Source organism: Rhinoderma darwinii, chromosome 1, assembly GCF_050947455.1.
Source record: "Rhinoderma darwinii isolate aRhiDar2 chromosome 1, aRhiDar2.hap1, whole genome shotgun sequence".
In the NCBI taxonomy this organism is placed as follows: Eukaryota; Metazoa; Chordata; class Amphibia; order Anura; family Rhinodermatidae; genus Rhinoderma; species Rhinoderma darwinii.
In genome coordinates, this window is record NC_134687.1 from 480,664,850 (window position 1) to 480,686,360 (window position 21,511).

At 48.8% G+C, this 21,511-nt stretch overlaps 1 protein-coding gene across 2 annotated transcripts in view; it reads left to right on the plus strand.

The window, feature by feature from the left end:
* The first annotated feature begins 16,839 nt into the window (after positions 1 to 16,839).
* The window catches only part of ANAPC5 (anaphase promoting complex subunit 5), a 48,165-nt gene continuing 43,493 nt past the window's right edge, over positions 16,840 to 21,511 (plus strand). Inside the window, exon 1 of one of the 2 annotated variants that reach the window (XM_075834433.1) lies at positions 16,840 to 17,109. In XM_075834433.1, the coding sequence (XP_075690548.1) occupies positions 16,909 to 17,109 (201 nt within the window). In that variant the 5' untranslated portion in view covers positions 16,840 to 16,908. The remainder of the gene's footprint in view (positions 17,110 to 21,511) is intronic. The other variant, XM_075834437.1, reaches the window with a different exon arrangement.

A 21,511-nucleotide genomic window follows, 5' to 3' on the forward strand; every position in this document is an offset into this window, starting at 1 on the left:
AGGACGTGATGTTTATTCAGAATCTTGACACGTCTGAATCTTTTCTGTGAGATTTCCAGCAAGGCAAATGTAATCTCGCGAGATTACGATGTAAACTGTCATTTAAAACGTGATTACGTTTGCCTTGCTGGAAATCTCACAGAAAAGATTCAGAAGTGTCAGGATTCTGAATACACATCACTGAATACACATCACGTCCTGGCTGGAGGTAATGTATATTCATTGTCAGGACACTGCAGTAATGTTATAGTGTGTGTATGTAGCTGCACATAGCGATATAGCTATATTGCTAGTGCAGTGTGACTGAATGGAGAGAAGTGTATGACACTGATTGGTCAGCGTCATACACTGCTCTGTACAACGCCCACTTGGTCTAAAGTAAAAACACGGCCACTTGGGCATTAAGAAACGAATTAGCATAACGTTAAAAACCGCTCATAAAGTGGTAAAAATAGATAGTTTTTTTAAAATAAAAAGCACTGCTGTCACCTACATTATAGCGCCGATCTCCTTATATAGGAGATAGGGCACTTATAATGTGGTGACAGAGCCTCTTTAAGTTTGGCTCCCCTAAAAAATGTTCTTTTAAGAACTTTAGTGATGTGCAGTTTTTAGGGTTTCTTTTGGCTTAATTATTCCAGATCATGGCAATTTAGCACTAAGAAGTGTTTTGCTTTTTCTCTCCATGCTATCAATCCACCTGTCATTTCCCTGATATTTAGATGTTCTATGCTTCCATAGAACTGGAGGGTTATGCCCCTCCTTGGACTTGTGTATCTATTTATTAAGGGCTCATATTTAGTTCCTTCTAAATTTGCCATATTTGTTGACACCCATGTACTGGAGTTCTGATTGTACTTGGTACTGGAAACACTCTGAATCATCCAGCAGAGTTCAATGGGTACAGTGTGTATACTGTGCAGCAAGCATCATCTCCTTGGCAACAATCATTAACCAGCAGTGAAAAATGCTTCTAAATGGATACAGAGGGACCAGTAACATAAAATATATTATATTATTGTTCTGTAATAACATGTAAGAAATCGATGAATAACTCATGGGTGATAAATGTGTCTGAAACATAAAAATAGATTGATGACTTTATGCATACAAATGATATCAAACTAACTGAGAAAACAATGATTGCATTTCTTCAGATAAATTAAGCTTCAACAGTGTCCTGCAATCCAGAGATTAACTAATACAGTGCCCTGTGGGGATACCCTGGTGCAGTTTTTATCAGTGGCGATCAGTACCAATCGCTTGTGATCTAGTCATTTAGCTGTCATCTATTGTGGCCTAGTTCTGATCTCCCTAATAATCTCCTGTTTTTAGTGTCTTTTTCTTGTGATTTATTTTTTTTTGTTTCTAACTCTGGTGATCTAGTTAGGCCGGATTTACACGAGCGTGTGCCTTTTACGCGCGCAAAAAACGCTGCGTTTTGTGCGCGCAAAAGGTACTTAGGTCCGTGTGACAGCTGCGTATGATGCGTGGCTGCGTGATTTTCGCGCAGCCGCCATTATTATGACACTCTGTTTGTATGTTTGTAAATAGAAAAGCACGTGGTGCTTTTCTGTTTCCATTCATAATTTTTACTGCTGTTGCGCGAATCACGCGCATCACACGGAAGTGCTTCCGTGTGCTGCGCGTGATTTTCACGCACCCATTGACTTCAATAGGTGCGTGATGCGCGAAGAACGCACAAATAACAGACATGTCGCAAGGTTTTCGCAGCGGACACACGCTGCGTGAAACTCACGGACATTCTGCACGGCCCCATAGACTAACATAGGTCCATACGAGGCGCGTGAAAATCACGCGCGTTGCACGGACGTATTACACGTTCGTCGAAATAAGCCCTTATTGGCGGAAACTTAGTGGTTTAGTTTTCATCCCTTAATTTAGTGGTAATATTTGAGAACTCCAGTTCGCAGTAATGTTTGGCTTCTTCTTCTCGCTCCAGTCTTTGTAGTGCCAAAAAAATCAGTGCAGGAGAGGGAGTCCAGAGTGGCTGTCAGATGACAGACAATCTGTTTCCTATGATCTGCCTGATTTTTACAGAAGAATAGTAAAGAGGCTCTGTCACCAGATTATAATGTAAAGGATCTGCCAGACACAGCTTCTGTGTCGACGCCCGTGGTTACTCACTCTGCACCTGCTCCTAAGTCTGGTTGAGTGACCCCTTCTTCCACCAACCAGCCTGGGAGGCTGAGGAGTGGGAGAGCCTATCACAGCCTGGCCAGATGGAGCTAGCTCCCGCCCTCTGTCTATTTATACCTTCACTTCCTGCTCCTCCTTTGCCTGTGATTCTTTCAGTCTGTTTCCTGGCTTGCTGCTGCTGCTTACTACTTGTCTTCTGCTTCATATTGACCCTGGCTTGACTGACTATTCTCCTGCTCTGCGTTTTGTACCTCGTCCACTCCTGGTTTGACTCGACTCGTTCACTAGTCTCCTGCTCTGCGTTTTGTACCTCGTCCACTCCTGGTTTGACTCGACTCGTTCACTATTCTTGTTGCTCACGGGGTTGCCGTGGGCAACTGCCCCATTTCCCTTAGCTTCTGTGTACCCTTGTCTGTTTGTCTGTCGTGCACTTAGTGAGCGTAGGGACCGTCGCCCAGTTGTACGCCGTCGTTTAGGACGGGCCGTTGCAAGTAGGCAGGGAATGAGTGGCGGGTAGATTAGGGCTCACCTGTCTGTCTCCCTACCCCGCCATTACATAATCACATGCCCATATACCTTTTCTACCCTGGTCCCTGTCACAACTATGGACCCCCTTGAGACCCTGGCTCAGCAAATGCAGGGCCTCTCCCTACAGGTCCAAGCCCTGGCTCTGAGCGGCAACCAGCAAGATGCTACCCTGGTAGTGCCCCCCACCTCACCTCTTGAACCCCACCTCAAGTTGCCTGACCGGTTCTCAGGGGACCGGAAGACTTTTTTCTCCTTTCGGGAGAGTTGTAGGCTCTATTTCCGTCTAAAGCCCCACTCCTTAGGTTCCGAGAGCCAGCGAGTGGGCATAATTATGTCCCGGCTCCAGGACGGGCTCCAAGAATGGGCCTTCTCCTTGGCTCCCAACGCCCCTGAACTTTCCTCTGTTGACCTTTTTTTTCTGCTCTCGTGCTCATATATGACGAGACTGACAAGACTGCCTTTGCCGAGAGTCAGCTGGTGACCTTACGTCAGGGTAAGAGACCCGTTGAGGAGTACTGTTCGGACTTTAGGAAGTGTTGTGTAGCTTCTCGGTGGAATGACCCTGCCTTGAGGTGCCAGTTTAGATTGGGTCTGTCGAACGCCCTGAAGGACCTGTTAGTTAGCTACCCCTCTTCTGACTCTCTAGATCAGGTTATGGCTTTAGCGGTATGACTTGACCGACGTCTCAGGGAACGACGACTTGAACGTTTTTGTGCCTTCTCCTCTGACTTCCCCTTGATGGCTCCCGAAGTTCCGTTGCTTCGTTCTTCCACGGAAAACTCGGATGAACCAATGCAACTCAGGGCCTCCGTGTCTCCCCAACAACGTAGAGGCTTCCGCAGGAAGAATGGCCTCTGCTTCTACTGTGGGGAGGACAGGCATCAAGTGAACAACTGTCCTAGGCGTAAGAATAAGCAGCCGGAAGAACTTCCGCGCCTAAGTGATCATCGGGGAGGTCACTTGGGCGCACAGGTATTTCCCGTAAATATGAAACCTAACAAGATCTTGCTTCCCTTTCAGGTCGCTTTTGGTGGTAGGTCTGCTGCCGGCAGTGCCTTCGTGGATTCAGGGTCTTCTGCTAATATTATGTCTGTGGAATTTGCTATGTCTCTAGCTATGCCATTGATTGATTTGCCTAAACCTGTCCCGGTAGTGGGTATCGACTCCACTCCTTTTGCTAATGGTTATTTTACACAGCATACCCCTGTTTTTGAACTCCTTGTTGACTCCATGCATTTGGAGCAGTGCTCTGTACTGGTTATGCAGGGATTATCGTCCGATTTGGTTTTAGGCCTTCCCTGGTTGCAGTTGCATAATCCCACGTTTAACTGGAATACTGGGGATCTTACCAAATGGGTTAATGAATGCATGACGTCATGTTTTTCTGTTAATTTTATTTCTCTCCCTGAGGAGGTGAACACTCTACCTGAGTTTGTTCAGGACTTCACTGATGTTTTTTCTAAAAAGGCCTCTGAAGCGTTACCTCCTCATAGAGAATACAATTACGCAATCGATTTGGTACCAGGAGCTAAGCTCCCTAAGGGTAGGATATTTAATCTCTCTTGTCCCGAACGTGAAGCCATGAGAGAGTATATCCAGGAATGCCTGGCCAAGGGTTACATTCGCCCCTCTACTTCGCGGGTAGGTGCTGGCTTCTTCTTCGTAGGGAAGAAGGATGGTGGTCTTAGGCCGTGCATTGATTACCGAAACTTGAATAAGGTCACTGTAAGGAACCAGTATCCCCTTCCTTTGATTCCTGATCTCTTCAATCAGGTTCAGGGGGCCCAATGGTTCTCTAAGTTTGATCTACGGGGGGCTTATAACCTTATCCGCATCAAAGAGGGGGATGAGTGGAAGACTGCGTTTAACACACCCAAAGGTCATTTCGAATACCTCGTCATGCCCTTTGGGTTGTGTAATGCTCCCGCGGTCTTCCAGAATTTCATAAATGAGATTTTAAGAGACTACCTGGGGGTATTTCTTGTAGTGTACCTTGATGACATCCTAGTGTTTTCCAAGGACTGGTACTCCCACATTGAGCATGTCAGGAAGGTGCTCCAGGCTCTTCGGGAAAACAAACTGTTTGCTAAAACCGAAAAATGTGTGTTTGCGGTGCAGAAGATACCATTTTTGGGTCAAGTCCTCACTCCTCATGAATTCTGCATGGACCCTGCCAAGGTTCAGGCTGTGGCGGAATGGGTCCAACCTGCCTCCCTGAAGGCGTTACAGTGCTTCCTGGGGTTTGCTAATAATTACAGGAGATTTATTGCTAACTTCTCGGTCATCGCTAAGCCTCTTACGGATCTCACTCGCAAAGGTGCTGATCTCCTCCATTGGCCTCCAGAGGCGGTCCAGGCTTTTGAGATCCTTAAGAAGTGCTTTATCTCGGCCCCAGTGCTGATTCAGCCTAACCAAATTGAGCCATTTATCGTGGAGGTTGACGCCTCCGAGGTGGGAGTGGGTGCTGTCTTGTCCCAGGGTACCAGGTCCCTCACCCATCTTAGTCCCTGTGCCTACTTCTCCAGGAAGTTCTCACCCACTGAGAGTAACTACGACATTGGCAACCGCAAACTCTTAGCCATTAAATGGGCATTTGAAGAGTGGCGCCACTTCCTGGAGGGGGCTAGGCACCAGGTTACGGTCCTTACCGACCACAAGAATCTGGTTTTCCTAGAATCTGCCCGGAGGCTAAACCCGAGACAAGCTCGATGGGCGTTATTTTTTACTAGATTCAACTTTTTGGTCACCTATAGGGCTGGGTCTAAAAATATTAAGGCTGATGCACTGTCACGTAGCTTCATGGCCAGCCCTCCTTCAGAGGAAGATCCTGCTTGTGTTTTGCCCCCAGGTATAATTATTTCCTCTGTTGATTCTGACTTAGTCTCCGAAATTGCGGCTGATCAAGGTTCAGCCACCGGGAACCTTCCTGATAACAAGCTGTTTGTTCCCCTGCAATTCCGGCTAAGGGTACTCAGGGAAAATCATGACTCTGCACTATCTGGCCATCCAGGCATCCTGGGTACCAAGCACCTCATTGCCAGAGACTTTTGGTGGCCTGGGTTGCTTAAAGACGTTAAGGCCTACGTCCCCGCTTGTGAAATTTGTGCAAGGTCCAAGACTCCCAGATCCCGACCAGCGGGCTTACTATGTTCTTTGCCCATTCCCCAGAGACCTTGGACCCATATCTCCATGGATTTTATCACTGATCTGCCTCCATCTCAAGGCAAGTCGGTGGTATGGGTGGTAGTGGACCGCTTCAGTAAGATGTGCCACTTTGTGCCCCTCAAGAAACTACCCAATGCTAAGACGTTAGCTACCTTGTTTATCAAACACATCCTGCGTCTCCATGGGGTTCCTGTCAATATTGTTTCTGACAGAGGGGTACAATTTGTTTCATTGTTTTGGAGAGCCTTCTGTAAAAAGTTGGAGATTGAGCTGTCCTTCTCCTCGGCCTTCCATCCTGAAACTAATGGCCAAACTGAGAGGACTAATCAGTCTCTAGAACAATATTTAAGGTGTTTTATCTCTGACTGTCAATATGATTGGGTCTCCTTCATTTCCCTTGCTGAATTTTCCCTTAATAACCGGGTCAGTAACTCGTCAGGGGTCTCCCCCTTTTTCTGTAATTTTGGATTCAATCCACGGTTCTCCTCCGTTTCACCTGGTGGTTCCAACAATCCTGAGGTAGATGTCGTTCATCGGGAACTGTGCACAGTCTGGGCCCAGGTTCAGAAGAACCTAGAGGCGTCCCAGAGCATACAAAAGACCCAGGCAGATAGAAGACCTTCTGCTAACCCCTTGTTTGCGGTCGGGGATCTGGTGTGGCTGTCTTCAAGAAATTTGCGCCTTAAAGTCCCGTCCAAAAAATTTGCTCCCAGGTATATAGGGCCGTACAAGGTCATTGAAGTCCTTAACCCTGTCTCCTTCCGACTGGAGTTACCCCCGTCTTTTCAAATACACGACGTGTTTCATGCCTCCCTCCTGAAACGCTGCCCCCCGTCCTTGGCTCCCTCGAGGAAACCTCCGGTCCCTGTTCTCACCCCTGAAGGGGTAGAATTTGAGGTGGCCAAGATTGTGGACAGCAGGATGGTCCAAGGCTCTCTCCAGTACCTGGTCCATTGGAGAGGATACGGGCCTGAGGAGAGGACTTGGGTACCCGCCCGGGATGTTCACGCTGCAGTATTGCTCAGGAGGTTCCATCTTCGGTTCCCATATAAGCCAGGTCCACCTAGAAAGGGTCCAGTGGCCCCTCATAAAAGGGGGGGTACTGTAAAGGATCTGTCAGACACAGCTTCTGTGTCGACGCCCGTGGTTACTCACTCTGCACCTACTCCTAAGTCTGGTCGAGTGACCCCTTCTTCCACCAATCAGCCTGGGAGGCTGAGGAGTGGGAGAGCCTATCACAGCCTGGCCAGACGGAGCTAGCTCCCGCCCTCTGTCTATTTATACCTTCACCTCCTGCTCCTCCTTTGCCTGTGATTCTTTTAGTCTGTTTCCTGGCTCTGTTGCGGCTGCTGCTTACTACTTGTCTTCTGCTTCATATTGACCCTGGCTTGACTGACTATTCTCCTGCTCTGCGTTTTGTACCTCGTCCACTCCTGGTTTGACTCGACTCGTTCACTATTCTCCTGCTCTGCATTTTGTACCTCGTCCACTCCTGGTTTGACTCGGCTCGTTCACTATTCTTGTTGCTCACGGGGTTGCCGTGGGCAACAGCCCCATTTCCCTTAGCTTCTGTGTACCCTTGTCTGTTTGTCTGTCGTGCACTTAGTGAGCGTAGGGACCGTCGCCCAGTTGTACGCCGTCGCTTAGGACGGGCCGTTGCAAGTAGGCAGGGACTGAGTGGCGGGTAGATTAGGGCTCACCTGTCTGTCTCCCTACCCCGCCATTACACTCCGTGTCTCCCCAACAACGTAGAGAGTTCCGCAGGAAGAATGGTCTCTGCTTCCACTGTGGGGATGACAAGCATCAAGTGAACAACTGTCCTAGGCATAAGAATAAGCAGCCGGAAAACTTCCGCGCCTAAGTGATCATCGGGGAGGTCACTTGGGCGCACAGGTATTTCCCGTAAATATGAAACCTAATAAAATCTTGCTTCCCTTTCAGGTCTCTTTTGGTGGTAGGTCTGCTGCCGGCAGTGCCTTCGTGGATTCAGGGTCTTCTGCTAATATTATGTCTGTGGAATTTGCTATGTCTCTAGCTATGCCATTGATTGATTTGCCTAAACCTGTCCCGGTGGTTGGTATCGACGCCACTCCTCTTGCTAATGGTTATTTTACGCAGCATACCCCTGTTTTTTAACTCCTTGTTGGCTCCATGCATTTGGAGCAGTGCTCTGTACTGGTTATGCAGGGATTATCGTCCGATTTGGTTTTAGGCCTTCGCTGGTTGCAGATGCATAATCCCACGTTTAACTGGAATACTGGGGATCTTACCAAATGGGGTAATGAATGTATGACGTCATGTTTTTCTGTTAATTCTATTTCTCTCCCTGAGGAGGTGAACACTCTACCTGAGTTTGTTCAGGACTTCGCTGATGTTTTTTCTAAAAAGGCCTCCGAAGTGTTACCTCCTCATAGAGAATACGATTGCACAATCGATTTGGTACCAGGAACTAAGCTCCCTAAGCATAGGATATTTAATCTCTCTTGTCCCGAACGTGAAGCCATGAGAGAGTATATCCAGGAATGCCTGGCCAAGGGTTACATTCGCCCCTCTACTTCTCCGGTAGGTGCTGGCTTCTTCTTCGTAGGGAAGAAGGATGGTGGTCTTAGGCCGTGCATTGACTACCGAAACTTGAATAAGGTCACTGTAAGGAACCAGTATCCACTTCCTTTGATTCCTGATGTCTTCAATCAGGTTCACGGGGCCCAATGGTTCTCTAAGTTTGATCTACGGGGGGCTTATAACCTTATCCGCATCAAAGAGGGGGATGAGTGGAAGACTGCGTTTAACACGCCCGAAGGTCATTTCGAAATACCTCGTCATGCCCTTTGGGTTGTGTAATGCTGTCTCCTTCCGAATGGAGTTACCCCCGTCTTTTCGAGTACACGACGTGTTTCATGCCTCCCTCCTTAAACTCTGCTCCCCGTCCTTGGCTCCCTCGAGGAAACCTCAGTTTCCTGTTTTCACCCGTGAAGGGGTAGAATTCGAGGTGGCCATGATTGTGGACAGCAGGATGGTCCAAGGCTCCCTCCAGTACCTGGTCCATTGGAGAGGATACGGGCCTGAGGAGAGGACTTGGGTACCCGCCCGGGATGTTCACTCTGGGGTATTGCTCAGGAGGTTCCATCTTCGCTTCCCCAATAAGCCAGGTCCACCTAGAAAGGGTCCAGTGGCCCCTCTTAAAATGGGAGGTACTGTAAAGGATCTGCCAGACACAGCTTCTGTGTCGACGCCCGTGGGTAATCAGTCTGCACCTGCTCCTAAGTCTGAGAGAGTGACACGATCTTCTACCAGTCAGGCTGGGAGGCTGAGGAGTGGGAGAGCCTATCACAGCCTGGCCAGATGGAGCTAGCTCCCGCCCTCTGTCTATTTATACCTGCATTCACTACTCTCATTGCTCATGGTGCTGCCGTGGGCAACTGCCCCATTTCCCTAACTTCTGTGTACCCTTGTCTGTTTGTCTGTCGTGCACTTATTGAGCGTAGGGACCGTCGCCCAGTTGTACGCCGTCGCCTAGGACGGGCTGTTGCAAGTAGGCAGGGACTGAGTGGCGGGTAGATTAGGGCTCACCTATCTGTCTCCCTACCCCGTCATTACAGGGGGGCTGTGTGCGGCGCTATCTACAACATGGGGGCTGTGTGGTGCTATCTACAAGAGGGGCTGTGTGTGGTGCTATCTACAAGGGGGACTGTGTGTGGCTATCTACAAGGGGAGGCTGTGTGGTGCTATCTACAAGGGGGCTCTGTGCGGCGCTATCTACAACATGGGGGCTGTGTGGTGCTATCTACAAGGGGGTCTGTGTTTGGCTATCTACAAGGGGGGGCTGTGTGGCGCTTTCTACAAGGGGGGCTGTGTGTGGCTATCTACAATGGGGGCTATGTGTGGCTATCTACAAGGGGGCCTGTATGTGGCTATCTACAAGGGGGGCTGTGTGGAGCACTATTTACAAGGGGGGGCTGTGTGTGGCTATCTACAAGAGGGGGCTGTGTGTGGCTATCTACAAGGGGGGCTGTGTGTGGCTATCTACAAGGGGGTTGCGTGGAGCCATTCTACAAGGGGGAGCTGTGTGGCGCTATCTACAAGGGAGGGCTGTGTGGTGCTATCTACAAGGGGGGCTGTGTGGCTATCTACAAGTGGGAGCTGTGTGTGGCGCTATCTACAAGGGGGGCTGTGTGCGGCGCTATCTACAACATGGGGGCTGTGTGGTGCTATCTACAAGAGGGGCTGTGTGTGGTGCTATCTACAAGGAGGGCTGTGTGTGGCTATCTACAATGGGAGGCTGTGTGGCGCTATCTACAAGGGGGGGGGCTGTGTGCGGCGCTATCTACAACATGGGGGCTTTGTGGTGCTATCTACAAGGGGGGCTGTGTGTGGCGCTATCTACAAGGGGGTCTGTGTGTGGCTTTTTACAAGGGGGGAGCTATGTGGCGCTATCTACAAGGGGGGCTGTGTGTGGCTATCTACAATGGGGGCTGTGTGTGGCTACCTACAAGGGGGCCTGTGTGTGTCTATCTACAAGGGGGCCTGTATGTGGCTATCAACAAGGGGGGCTGTGTGGAGCGCTATCTACAAGGGGGCCTGTGTGTGGCTATCTACAAGGGGGGCTGTGTGTGGCTATCTACAAGGGGGTTGCGTGGAGCCATTCTACAAGGGGGAGCTGTGTGGCGCTATCTACAAGGGAGGGCTGTGTGGTGCTATCTACAAGGGGGGCTGTGTGGCTATCTACAAGTGGGAGCTGTGTGTGGCGCTATCTACAAGGGGGGCTGTGTGCGGCGCTATCTACAACATGGGGGCTGTGTGGTGCTATCTACAAGAGGGGCTGTGTGTGGTGCTATCTACAAGGAGGGCTGTGTGTGGCTATCTACAATGGGAGGCTGTGTAGCGCTATCTACAAGGGGGGGGGGGCTGTGTGCGGCGCTATCTACAACATGGGGGCTTTGTGGTGCTATCTACAAGGGGGGCTGTGTGTGGCGCTATCTACAAGGGGGTCTGTGTGTGGCTTTTTACAAGGGGGGAGCTATGTGGCGCTATCTACAAGGGGGGCTGTGTGTGGCTATCTACAATGGGGGCTGTGTGTGGCTACCTACAAGGGGGCCTGTGTGTGTCTATCTACAAGGGGGCCTGTATGTGGCTATCAACAAGGGGGGCTGTGTGGAGCGCTATCTACAAGGGGGCCTGTGTGTGGCTATCTACAAGGGGGGGGGTTGTGTGTGGCTATCAACAAGGGGGGCTGTGTGGAGCGCTATCTACAAGGGGGAGCTGTGTGGCACTATCTACAAGGGGGAGCTGTGTGGTGCTATCTACAAGGGGGGCTGTGTGGCTATCTACAAGTGGGAGCTGTGTGTGGCGCTATCTACAAGGGGGGCTGTGTGCGGCGCTATCTACAACATGGGGGCTGTGTGGTGCTATCTACAAGAGGGGCTGTGTGGCGCTATCTATGAGGGGGGCTGTGTGTGGCTATCTGCAATGGGGGCTGTGTGTGGCTATCTACAAGGGGGTAGGTGTGTCTATCTACAAGGGGGCCTGTGTGTGGCTATCTACAAGGCGTCCTGTGTGTGGCTATCTATAAGGGGGGGGGGCTGTGTGGAGCGCTATCTACAAGGGGTCCTGTGTGTCGCTATTTACAAGGGGGGGCTGTGTGGAGCGCTATCTACAAGGGGGGCTATGTGTGGCTAACTACAAGGGGGGCTGTGTGTGGCTATCTACAAGGGGGCTGTGTGTGGCTATCTACAAGGGGGGCTGTGTGTGGCGCTATCTACAAAGGGGGCTATGTGTGGGTAACTACAAGGGGGCTGTGTGTGGCTATCTACAAGGGGGGCTGTGTGTGGCTATCTACAAGTGGGCTGTGTGGAGCACTGTCTACAAGGGGGAGCTGTGTGGCGCTATCTACAAGGGGGAGCTGTGTGGCGCTATCTACAAGGGGGTCTGTGGGGCTATCTACAAGTGGGACCGGTGTGTGGCGCTATCTACAAGGGGGGGTTGTGTGCAGCGCTATCTACAAGGGGGCCTGTGTGTGGCTATCTACAAGGGGGCCTGTGTGTGGCTATCAACAAGGAGGCATGTTTGTGGCTATCTACAAGGGGGGCTGTGTATGGCTATCTACAAGGGGGGCTGTGTGGAGCGCTATCAACAAGAGGGAGCTGTGTGGCGCTACCTACAAGGGGGGGCTGTGTGCGGCGCTATCTACAACATGGAAGCTGTGTGTGGCGCTATCTACAAGGGGAGGCTGTGTGGCGCTATCTACAAGGGGGGCTGTGTGTGTGGCTATCTACAAGTGGGGCTGTATGGCTATCTACAAGGGGACTGTGTGTGGCTATCTACAAGGGGGGCTGTGTGTGGCTATCTACAAGGGGGGCTATGTGGAGCGCTATCTAGAAGGGGGAGCTGTGTGGCGCTATCTACAAGGGGGAGCTGTGTGGCGCCATCTACAAGTGGGTCTGTGTGCCGTGTTATATGCAGGTGTCACGGTTACTGAGGGGGCACTTTTATTATGCCAAGCACTGAGGGATCATTATTACCATCTGGGACACTGTGGATTATGAGTTTGTATAGATGATGGTGTATAGGTGGGGAGGGTGCTGGAAAAGCGAGAAACCAACATGTCTGTGCCATGTTCATGGCCGTAAGGCTCACTCACCTCCTGACGGCCGCAGCCATGGGTCTGCGAGCGCTGGCCCCAGTCTCCTCCTCTGGATATGCCAGCGCTCACTTCCGCTCACCTCGGCCGGGTCCCGTAGTAAGTCTGACTTTAATTTAAAATTAGCCCATGAGTACCCTGGACTATAAGAAGGGCCCACCCCCTTCCTCCCATGCCTGAGCGTTGTTGTCGTACCCAAAGTTTGTCTATGCAAATGGTCTCCTCGTGTTTTCCAGTTCACAGTGTTTCCCGTACCTGTATCCCGTGCTATCCTGGCCAAGTGCCGTGCTGAGCTGTAGTCGTCTTGTGCTGCATACCACGCCTGTCCTGCTACACCACGCCTGACGTCTGCCTGCTGCACCACGCCTGACGTCTGCCTGCTGCCTAGTCCCAGCCGAGCCTACCTTGCTACTGTCCGAGCTGCCACACGTACACTATACGAACTATAGACTGTGACCTGCTCCCTGTTGGCCAGCTGCCATACCGTCAAGACGGTACGGCCCAGTGGGTCCACGAACCCAACGTGACAGTCTGTGTGTCAAATTGTGCAGAGACAAGTCGTAGCTGGCATAAGTCGTCACAGTGGTCTGGGCCGGATGGAGAAAAAAGGGGAAAGTGAACGACTCTAATCAGAGAAAACATCACCTAAGTTAGCGGGGGAAAGCTACAAGCGGAGCTATGACTGGTGAGTCACTCCTAGTATACCGCACAGTGCACAGGCAATGATTTTGTAATGTTTTCGTAAAAATTTTGGTCTGTCCGTGAATTTTAGTTTAGTTGTCCAGAAATTTTAGAAGTAGGGGTTGGCAACCCTGCCCACTGCCCTTCAGCCTTTGATTGACACTGTTCTCCCTATGCACAGCAATAGGTAGAAAAGTGTCAACAGTGGCTGGAGCATGAAAATATGAATATACTTGGACTCATGCCTCTGTAGCTAGCTGCAAGCATAAAATGTAAATACTTCTAAACTAAACTACTGGACATTACTAAATAGTGATAGCACGTTAAAATCAGCCAGGGCAGCATAAAGAAGTGATAGATCTGCTTTAAAGGGGCTGTCCACTATCGGACAACTGATGACCTATCCACCTGATAGGTCATCAGTTTACGATCGGTGGGGGTCCGACACCCGGACCCGCACCGATCAGCTGCCTGCGGGCACCGGATGTCAATGCACAGTATAAAATGTACGGAGCCGGAGGCAGTTGGCTCCGTACATTGCATAGTGAACGTGCTACTGAACTGCAGCTCTGCTCATATGCACTTGAACAGGAGCAGAGCTGTAGTACTGTAGCTCGGCCACTATTTCATGACAGGAGCCATCTGCATGGATGTCTTGTGCCCAGAGGCAGCCGTAGCAGCAGATCGGTGCGGGGTCCGCGTGTTCGACCCCCACCGATCGTATACTGATGATGACCTATCAGTTTTCAGGTAGTGGACAACCCCTTTAAGCCAAAAGCCAGGAGTGGTTACGAAGGAGAGAATTAGTCTTTACAATATAATTTTCCTTACTTTTGTATCCACTCCTGACTTTGGCTTAAATAACTAAATCAAAGTTGTATGTGTGAATCCAGCCTAAGGCTTATTCACAAAGTGCAGCTTTTGAAACCCCAACCAGGAGCAGTTTGTAAAGGGAGGGGATGTTAATAAGAAAGATTCTACGTTTCTGTAGCGCCCATGGCCGCGGGCCGTCGGGTTCACTCACCTCCCGACGCCCGCAGCCATGGATCTGTGAGCGCTGGCCTCCGTCTCCCTCCAAGGAGATGCCAGCGCTCACTTCCGCTCCGTCCGGCCGGGTCCCGATGTGCTGGCATCGATCCCAGTGAGAACACCGCCGCAAGACTCCTGCCTTCTTCTGATCGCTACTGCAGTCATCTGCCATGCAGAGCGCCTGTCAGCAGCAATCAGCTGATTTGATACAGCTGCAGCACCCAGCGGGACATTTTGCAGACCGCCCGGGACGGCGGGACCCCGGTGAGAAACTCCCGCCTTCTTCTGACGGTGAGTGACGTCAAAGCAGATTGGAGAGTGGCAGCAGTAGGCTACCTCTACCGCTCTCCGCTCTGGCGGCATTGTGGCACAAAGTATAAGGGGTTGTGTTGCACTATGTATAAGGGGGAGGGGGTTAGTGTGTGGCACAAAGTATAAGGGGGTTGTGTTGCGCTATCTACAGGGGGGGCTGTGTGTGGCGCTATCTACAGGGGGGCTGTGTGTGGAGCTATCTACAGGGGGCTGTGTGTGGCGCTATCTACAGGGGGGCTGTGTGTGGAGCTATCTACAGGGGGGCTGTGTGTGGAGCTATCTACAGGGGGGCTGTGTGTGGCGCTATCTACAGGGGGCTGTGTGTGGCGCTATCTACAGGTGGGCTGTGTGTGGAGCTATCTACAGGGAGGCTGTGTGTGGAGCTATCTACAGGGGGGTCTGTGTGTGGAGCTATCTACAGTGGGGGCTTTGTGTGGAGCTATCTACAGGGGGGCTGTGTGTGGCTCTATCTACAGGGGGGCAGTGTGTGGAGCTATCTACAGGGGGGGCTGTGTGTGGAGCTATGTACATGTGGGCTGTGTGTAGCTATCTACAGGGGGGCTGTGTGTGGAGCTATCTACAGGGGGGCTGTGTGTGGATCCCTCTACAGGGGGGCTGTGTGTGGAGCTATGTACATGGGAGCTGTGTGTGAGGCTATCTACAGGGGGGCTGTGTGTGGCGCTATGCACAGGGGGGCTGTGTGTGGAGCTATCTACAGGGGGACTGTGTGTGGAGCTATCTACAGGGGGGCTGTGTGTGGAGCTATGTACATGGGGGCTGTGTGTGGAGCTATCTACAGGGGGGCTGTGTGTGGAGCTATCTACAGGGGGCTGTGTGTGGCGCTATCTAAAGGGGGGGCTGTGTGTAGCTACCTACAGGGGGGCTGTATGTGGAGCTATCGACAGGGGGGCTGTGTGTGGATCTATCTACAGGGGGCTGTGTGTGGAGCTATGTATATGGGGGCTGTGTGTGGAGCTATCTACAGGGGGGCTGTGTGTGGAGCTATCTACAGGGGGGCTGTGTGTGGAGCTATGTACATGGGGGCTGTGTGTGGAGCTATCTACAGGGGGGCTGTGTGTGGAGCTATGTACATGGGGGCTGTGTGTGGAGCTATTTACAGGGGGCTGTTTGTGGCACTATCTACAGGGGGGCTGTGTGTGGAGATATGTACATGGGGGTTGTGTGTAGCTATCTACAGGGGGCTGTGTGTGGATCTAACTACAGGGGGGCTGTGTGTGGAGCTATGTACATGGGGGCTGTGTTTGGGGCTATCTACAGGGGGCTGTGTGTGGCGCTATGTACAGGTGGGCTGTGTGTGGAGCTATCTACAGGGGGCTGTGTGTGGAGCTATCTACAGGGGGGGCTGTGTGTGGAGCTATCTACATGGGGGCTGTGTGTGGAGCTATCTACAGGGGGGCTGTGTGTGGAGCTATCTACAGGGGGGCTCTGGTGGATGATTTTTCCATTGACCGGTAGCAGAGTTACACAACTGGAAAAATCAAATCCCCATCATGTAACTCTGCTACCTGTCAACAGAAAGTCATCCACCATAGGGGCTCCCTCTTGACTTTCATTGTTCTCAGCCTTTTGGTTTGTCCTGCTGCTGCCGCCGTGATGAGAAAATGTTATACCCAAGATAGGAAAAGTAACACAAAGACGATATAACCGGATCCATAATATCTGTGATATCCAGACAGTCTAGAGATCCGCAGTGGGAATGTGCGCGCGTTATTTGCAGAAGGATCTGGCCGTGATTTGATGTGTTTATGCTGAATATTGGGCGTGGCTTAAAATGTCCCTCTTTTCCGAATTCAAAAGTTGGGAGGTATGCCCAAATCTCTATCCTGTATAGCGAGCGCATTCTTCAACACAATTCATACCCTTTAGCGCAAGTTAAAAAGAACACCAAGTCGTATCTGTTGTTGTTTTCCACCATATGACTGAACCAATGTCCACTTTTTATGACACGTAGCGCGTTCTGAAAAACTTATCGCAGGGGCTTCATAAGTATAATCAGTGCCATTTTATTCCAAAATACACTTCTTTATTACTACTTGCTGCAGTTGCTGGGCATAATACTATTTTAAGTTTCGATTTTTTAGGTCAACATAAAACCGTGAAAGCTAGATATATCTAAACAAAGTACAATTCTGTATTAGCCATTTTGCGCTGATACAAACGAATCAAACCAGTGCATCTTTTAAGGATATTTATTTCAGTCAGCAGCTTTCAATGCAGAACATTTATTTTAGAGCATCTGTTTCCAGGGGAAGGCTTAACGAAAGGGCCGAGCGCCTCAGGTCATGTGACACAAAATATGAGTTTCTATTGGCCTGTTTAATGACGCGCCCGTCTGTGAAGCTGCGGAGTGCGTCGTCGGACAGTGCCCGTCGGACATGGCTTCTGTTCACGAGAGCCTGTATTTTAACCCTATGATGACCAATGGCGTTGTGCATGCTAATGTCTTTGGTATCAAGGACTGGGTGACCCCGTACAAAATCTCTGTGCTGGTGTTACTAAGCGAGATGACTAAAAACACAGAGATCACAGTGGTGGAAAAGCGGCGACTGAACAAGCAGATCCTGCCGCTTCTACAGGTGACTTGCATAGATCACTGCTTGCTGTACAATGGTTCAGGACCAAGTGTTCTCCCGGTATCCACACACTCAATAGGAATCTGCCTGTTATCCATCCAGTATTCTACATGTCCCTATGCGCTGCACGCGGGATCTAGCTGTGCTCAATCACGTGTCTATAAGAAACAATCCCGTCAGCATAGTTGTCAGTTCAGATGAGGTTGCCATGGAAAAAGTTTTTCACATAAGCCACGCCTTCAAATACTTGTCCTAATGATAAAATCTGTGGGGGTCTGTGAGCTGAGATTCCAATTGATTGCTAGTATGAGGGTCTTGTCGAGCAGATTTATGTTTTATTTTTTTTTGAAGCTTTGTTTGGCGAGTAGATGGCAATGTTGGGGTGCAGCTGCTGCAGGGGAGAATGAAGGCACCCACGTAAATGAATAGGGGACCGTAGACTGGTCAAGAGCTGCACTGTAATGACTCTGTAGGCTGTCCGTGTATGTTGGGAGTTGTAGTTGTGAAACAGCTGGACAGCCAGAGGTTGACGACCGCTGGTTTGAAAGGGTTCTCCTGGATTAGAATAAAAGGGCTGCTTTTATTCAGGACACTGCGTCATGTCTGACTATGTGCTCTGGTATTGCAGTTCATTCACATGGCGCCATTTTGGGAAGAAAATAAAGAAGATCCTTGTTTCTAATCCTGGAGATCCTGTCAGTTACCATGATCAGGACCAGTTTTAAGCTCCTGGATGTAATCAGTAAATGTTTCCATTCATTGACAACAAGCAAAGATCTGAAACTGAGGAAATGTTGCACAAAGCTTCTAAGAAAGTTGCGCAACTTTACATTCTACAATGATTAAAGGGTTTGTCCCATTTGGGCACATGGACCATAGAGGGCATCTCTCTATGAGCTGCTAGAAGGAAGGTCTCGCGCTCTGGCACACCCCTGTGACCATGTACCGCATTACATGGCTGTCCATGTAATAATACAACAGCTGGACCTGCCGCCATCAGCTGACTCTTCTGAGAGGAGATTTCTGCATCTTTTAGGGTATGTTCACACGACAGCGTCTGTAACGGCTGAAATTACGGGGATGTTTTCAGGAGAAAACATCCCCGTAATTTCAGCCGTAACGGCATGTGCAGGCGCTTGAACGCCGCGTCCATTACGGATGTAATTGGCGCTGCTTTTCATTGGAGTTAATGAATAACGGCTCCAATTACGCCCCATGAAGTGACAGGTCACTTCTTTGACGCGGGCGTCTATTTACGCGCCGTCATTTGACAGCGGCACGTAAATATATGCCTCGTGTGAACAGACAAACGTCTGCCCATTGCTTTCAATGGGCACATGTTTGTCAATGCTTTCAAGCCGCATTTTTCGGACGTAATTTGGGGCAAAAACGCCCGAATTACGTCCGTAATTAGTGTGTGTGAACATGCCCTTAGCGAGGCTAAGGGCGCTCCCAATGAATTCAGACGTATTAAAAGTTGATGTGCTTTTTCTTACTTTTCTGGAAATCTCTTCCCTGGTGGTGTTTATTTAGGATAATACTCTGCGTTCTTCTCCAGCTGAGGGCCAGCCATATTTTGATGCATTTTTTTGCATGTAGTTTATTTTAGACCAAAGCAATAGTGTTGTGGTGTTTTTTTTTTCTCTAAATCCATCCCTTAACCCCTTCCCTCTTTGGCCACTTTTGACCTTCCTGACAGAGCCTCATTTTTCAAATCTGACACGTGTCACTTTATGTGGTAATAACTCCGGAACGCTTTTACCTATCCAAGCGATTCTGAGATTCATTTCTCGTGAAACATTGGACTTTATGTTACTGCCAAAATTTGCCCGATACATTCAGTATTTAATTGTGAAAAACACCAAAATTTAGCGAAAAATGGCAAAAATTAGCATTTTTCTAAATTTAAATGTATCTGCTTGTAAGACAGGCAGTTATACCACACAAAATTGTTGCTAATTAACATCCCCCACATGTCTACTTTAGATTGGCATCGTTTTTTGAACATAATTGTATTTTTCTAGGACGTTACAAGGCTTAGAACTTTAGCAGCAATTTCTCACATTTTCAAGAAAATTTCAAAAGGCTATTTTTACAGGGGCCAGTTCAGTTGTGAAGTGGCTTTGAGGTCCTTAAATATTAGAAACCCCCAATAAATCACCCCATTTTAAAAACTGCACCCCTCAAAGTATTCAAAACAGCATTTAGAGAGTTTCTTAACCCTTTAGACATTGCGCAGGAATTAAGGCAAAGTAGAGGTGAAATTTACAAAGTTCATTATTTTTTTCCAGAAATTCATTTTGAATCCATTTTTTTTTTTGTACCACAGAAGGTTTTACCCAAGAAATACAACTCAATATTTATTGCCCAGGTTCTGCAGTTTTAGGAAATATCCCACATGTGGCCCTAGTGTGGTAATGGACTGAAGCACCGGCCTCAGAAGAAAAGGAGCACCTAGTGGATTTTGGGCCTCCTTTTTATTAGAATATATTTTAGGCACCATGTCAGCTTTGAACAGGTCTTGTTAAACTAAAACAGTGGAAACCCCCCAAAAGTGACCCCATTTGGGAAACTACACCCCTCGAGGAAGTTATTTACGGTTGTAGCAAGCATTTTGACCCGCCAGTTTTTTTGCAAACATTTTTGGAACTAGGCCATGAAAATGAAAATCTACATTTTTTCAAATAAAATTTAGGTTTAGCTAATTTTTTTTTCATTTCCAAAAGAACTAAAGTAGAAAAAGCACCAGAACATTTGTAGAGCAATTTCTCCCGAGTAAAACAATACCCCACATGTGGTAATAAACGGTTGTTTGGACACACGGCAGCGCTTAGAAAGGAAAGAGCGCCATTTGGCTCTTGGAGCTCAAATTTAGCAGGAATGGTTTGCGGAGGCCATGTCACATTTGCAAAGCCCCTGAGGTGACAAAACAGTGGAAACCCCCAACAAGTGACCCCATTTTGGAAACTATACCCCTTGAGAAAATTATCTAGGGGTATAGTGAGCATTTTGACCCCACAGGTTTTTGGCAGAAATTTTTGGAAGTAGGCTGTGAAAATGAAAATCTACGTTTTTTCAAATAAAATGTAGGTTTAGCTATTTTTTTTTCATTTCCACAAGGACTAAAGGAGAAAAAACACCATAAAATTTGTAAAGAAATTTCTCCCGAGTAAAACAGTACCCCACATGTGGTAATAAACGGCTGTTTGGACACACGGTGAGGCTGAGAAGGGAAAGCGCGCCATTTGGCTCTTGGTGCTCAAATTTAGCAGGAATGGCTTGCGGAGACCATTTCGCTATTGCAAAGCCCCTGAGGGGACAAAACAGTGGAAACCCCCAACAAGTGAACCCATTTTGGAAACTACACCCCATGAGGAAATTATCTAGGGGTACAGTGAGCAGTTTGACCCCACAGGTGTTTTACAGAACTTATTGGAAGTAGGCCGTAAAAATGAAAATCTACATTTTTTCAAAGAAATGGAAGGTTTAGGTATTTTTTTTAAATTTCCACAAGGACTGAAGGAGAAATAGCAATGTAACATTTGTAAAGCAACTTCTCCCGAGTAAAACAATACCCCACATGTGGTCACAAACATCTGTTTGGACACACGGTAGGGCTCAGAATGGAAGGAGCACCATTTGGATTTTGGAATGGTTTCTGGGCGCCATGTCACATTTGCTGAGCCCCTGTAGTACTAGTACAGTGGAAACACCCCAAAAGTGACTCCATTTGGGAAACTGCACCCCCTGAGGAATCATCTAGGGGTATAGTGAAAATTTTGATCCCAAAGGTTTTTTGCTGAATTAATTAGAATTAAGCCATGAAAATGAAAAATTATTTTTTTTTCCAACAAGATGTAGTTTTAGATCAACATTTTTCATTTTTACAAGGAATAGAGAAGAAAAAGCACCCCAACATTTGTAAAGTAATTTCTCCCGAGTACGGTAACACCCCATATGTGGTTATAATCAGCTGTTTACGTATATGGAGCATTCAGAAGAAAAGGAGCGGTATTTATCTTTTAGAGCGTAGATTTTGCTGGAATGGTTTGCGGACGCCATGTTGCATTTGCAAAACCACTGATGTACCAAACAAAAGTGACCCAGTTTTAGAAACTACACCCCTAAAGGCATTTATCAAGGGGTGTAGTGAGAATTTAGACTCCACAGGTGTTTTTCAGAAATGAATACGCAGTGGATGGTGCAAAGTGAAAATTGCAATTTCTCCACTGATCTGCCCATTCACTGCACAATATGTTGTGCCCCTGGAGAATCTTACCCCATAAATTGTTAAGCGGGTTCTCCTGGGTATGGTAATGCCTTACCTGTGGCCATAAATTGCTGTTTGGGCACACTGTAGGGCTAAGAAGGGAAAGACTGCCATTTTGAGCATGGATTTTGCTTG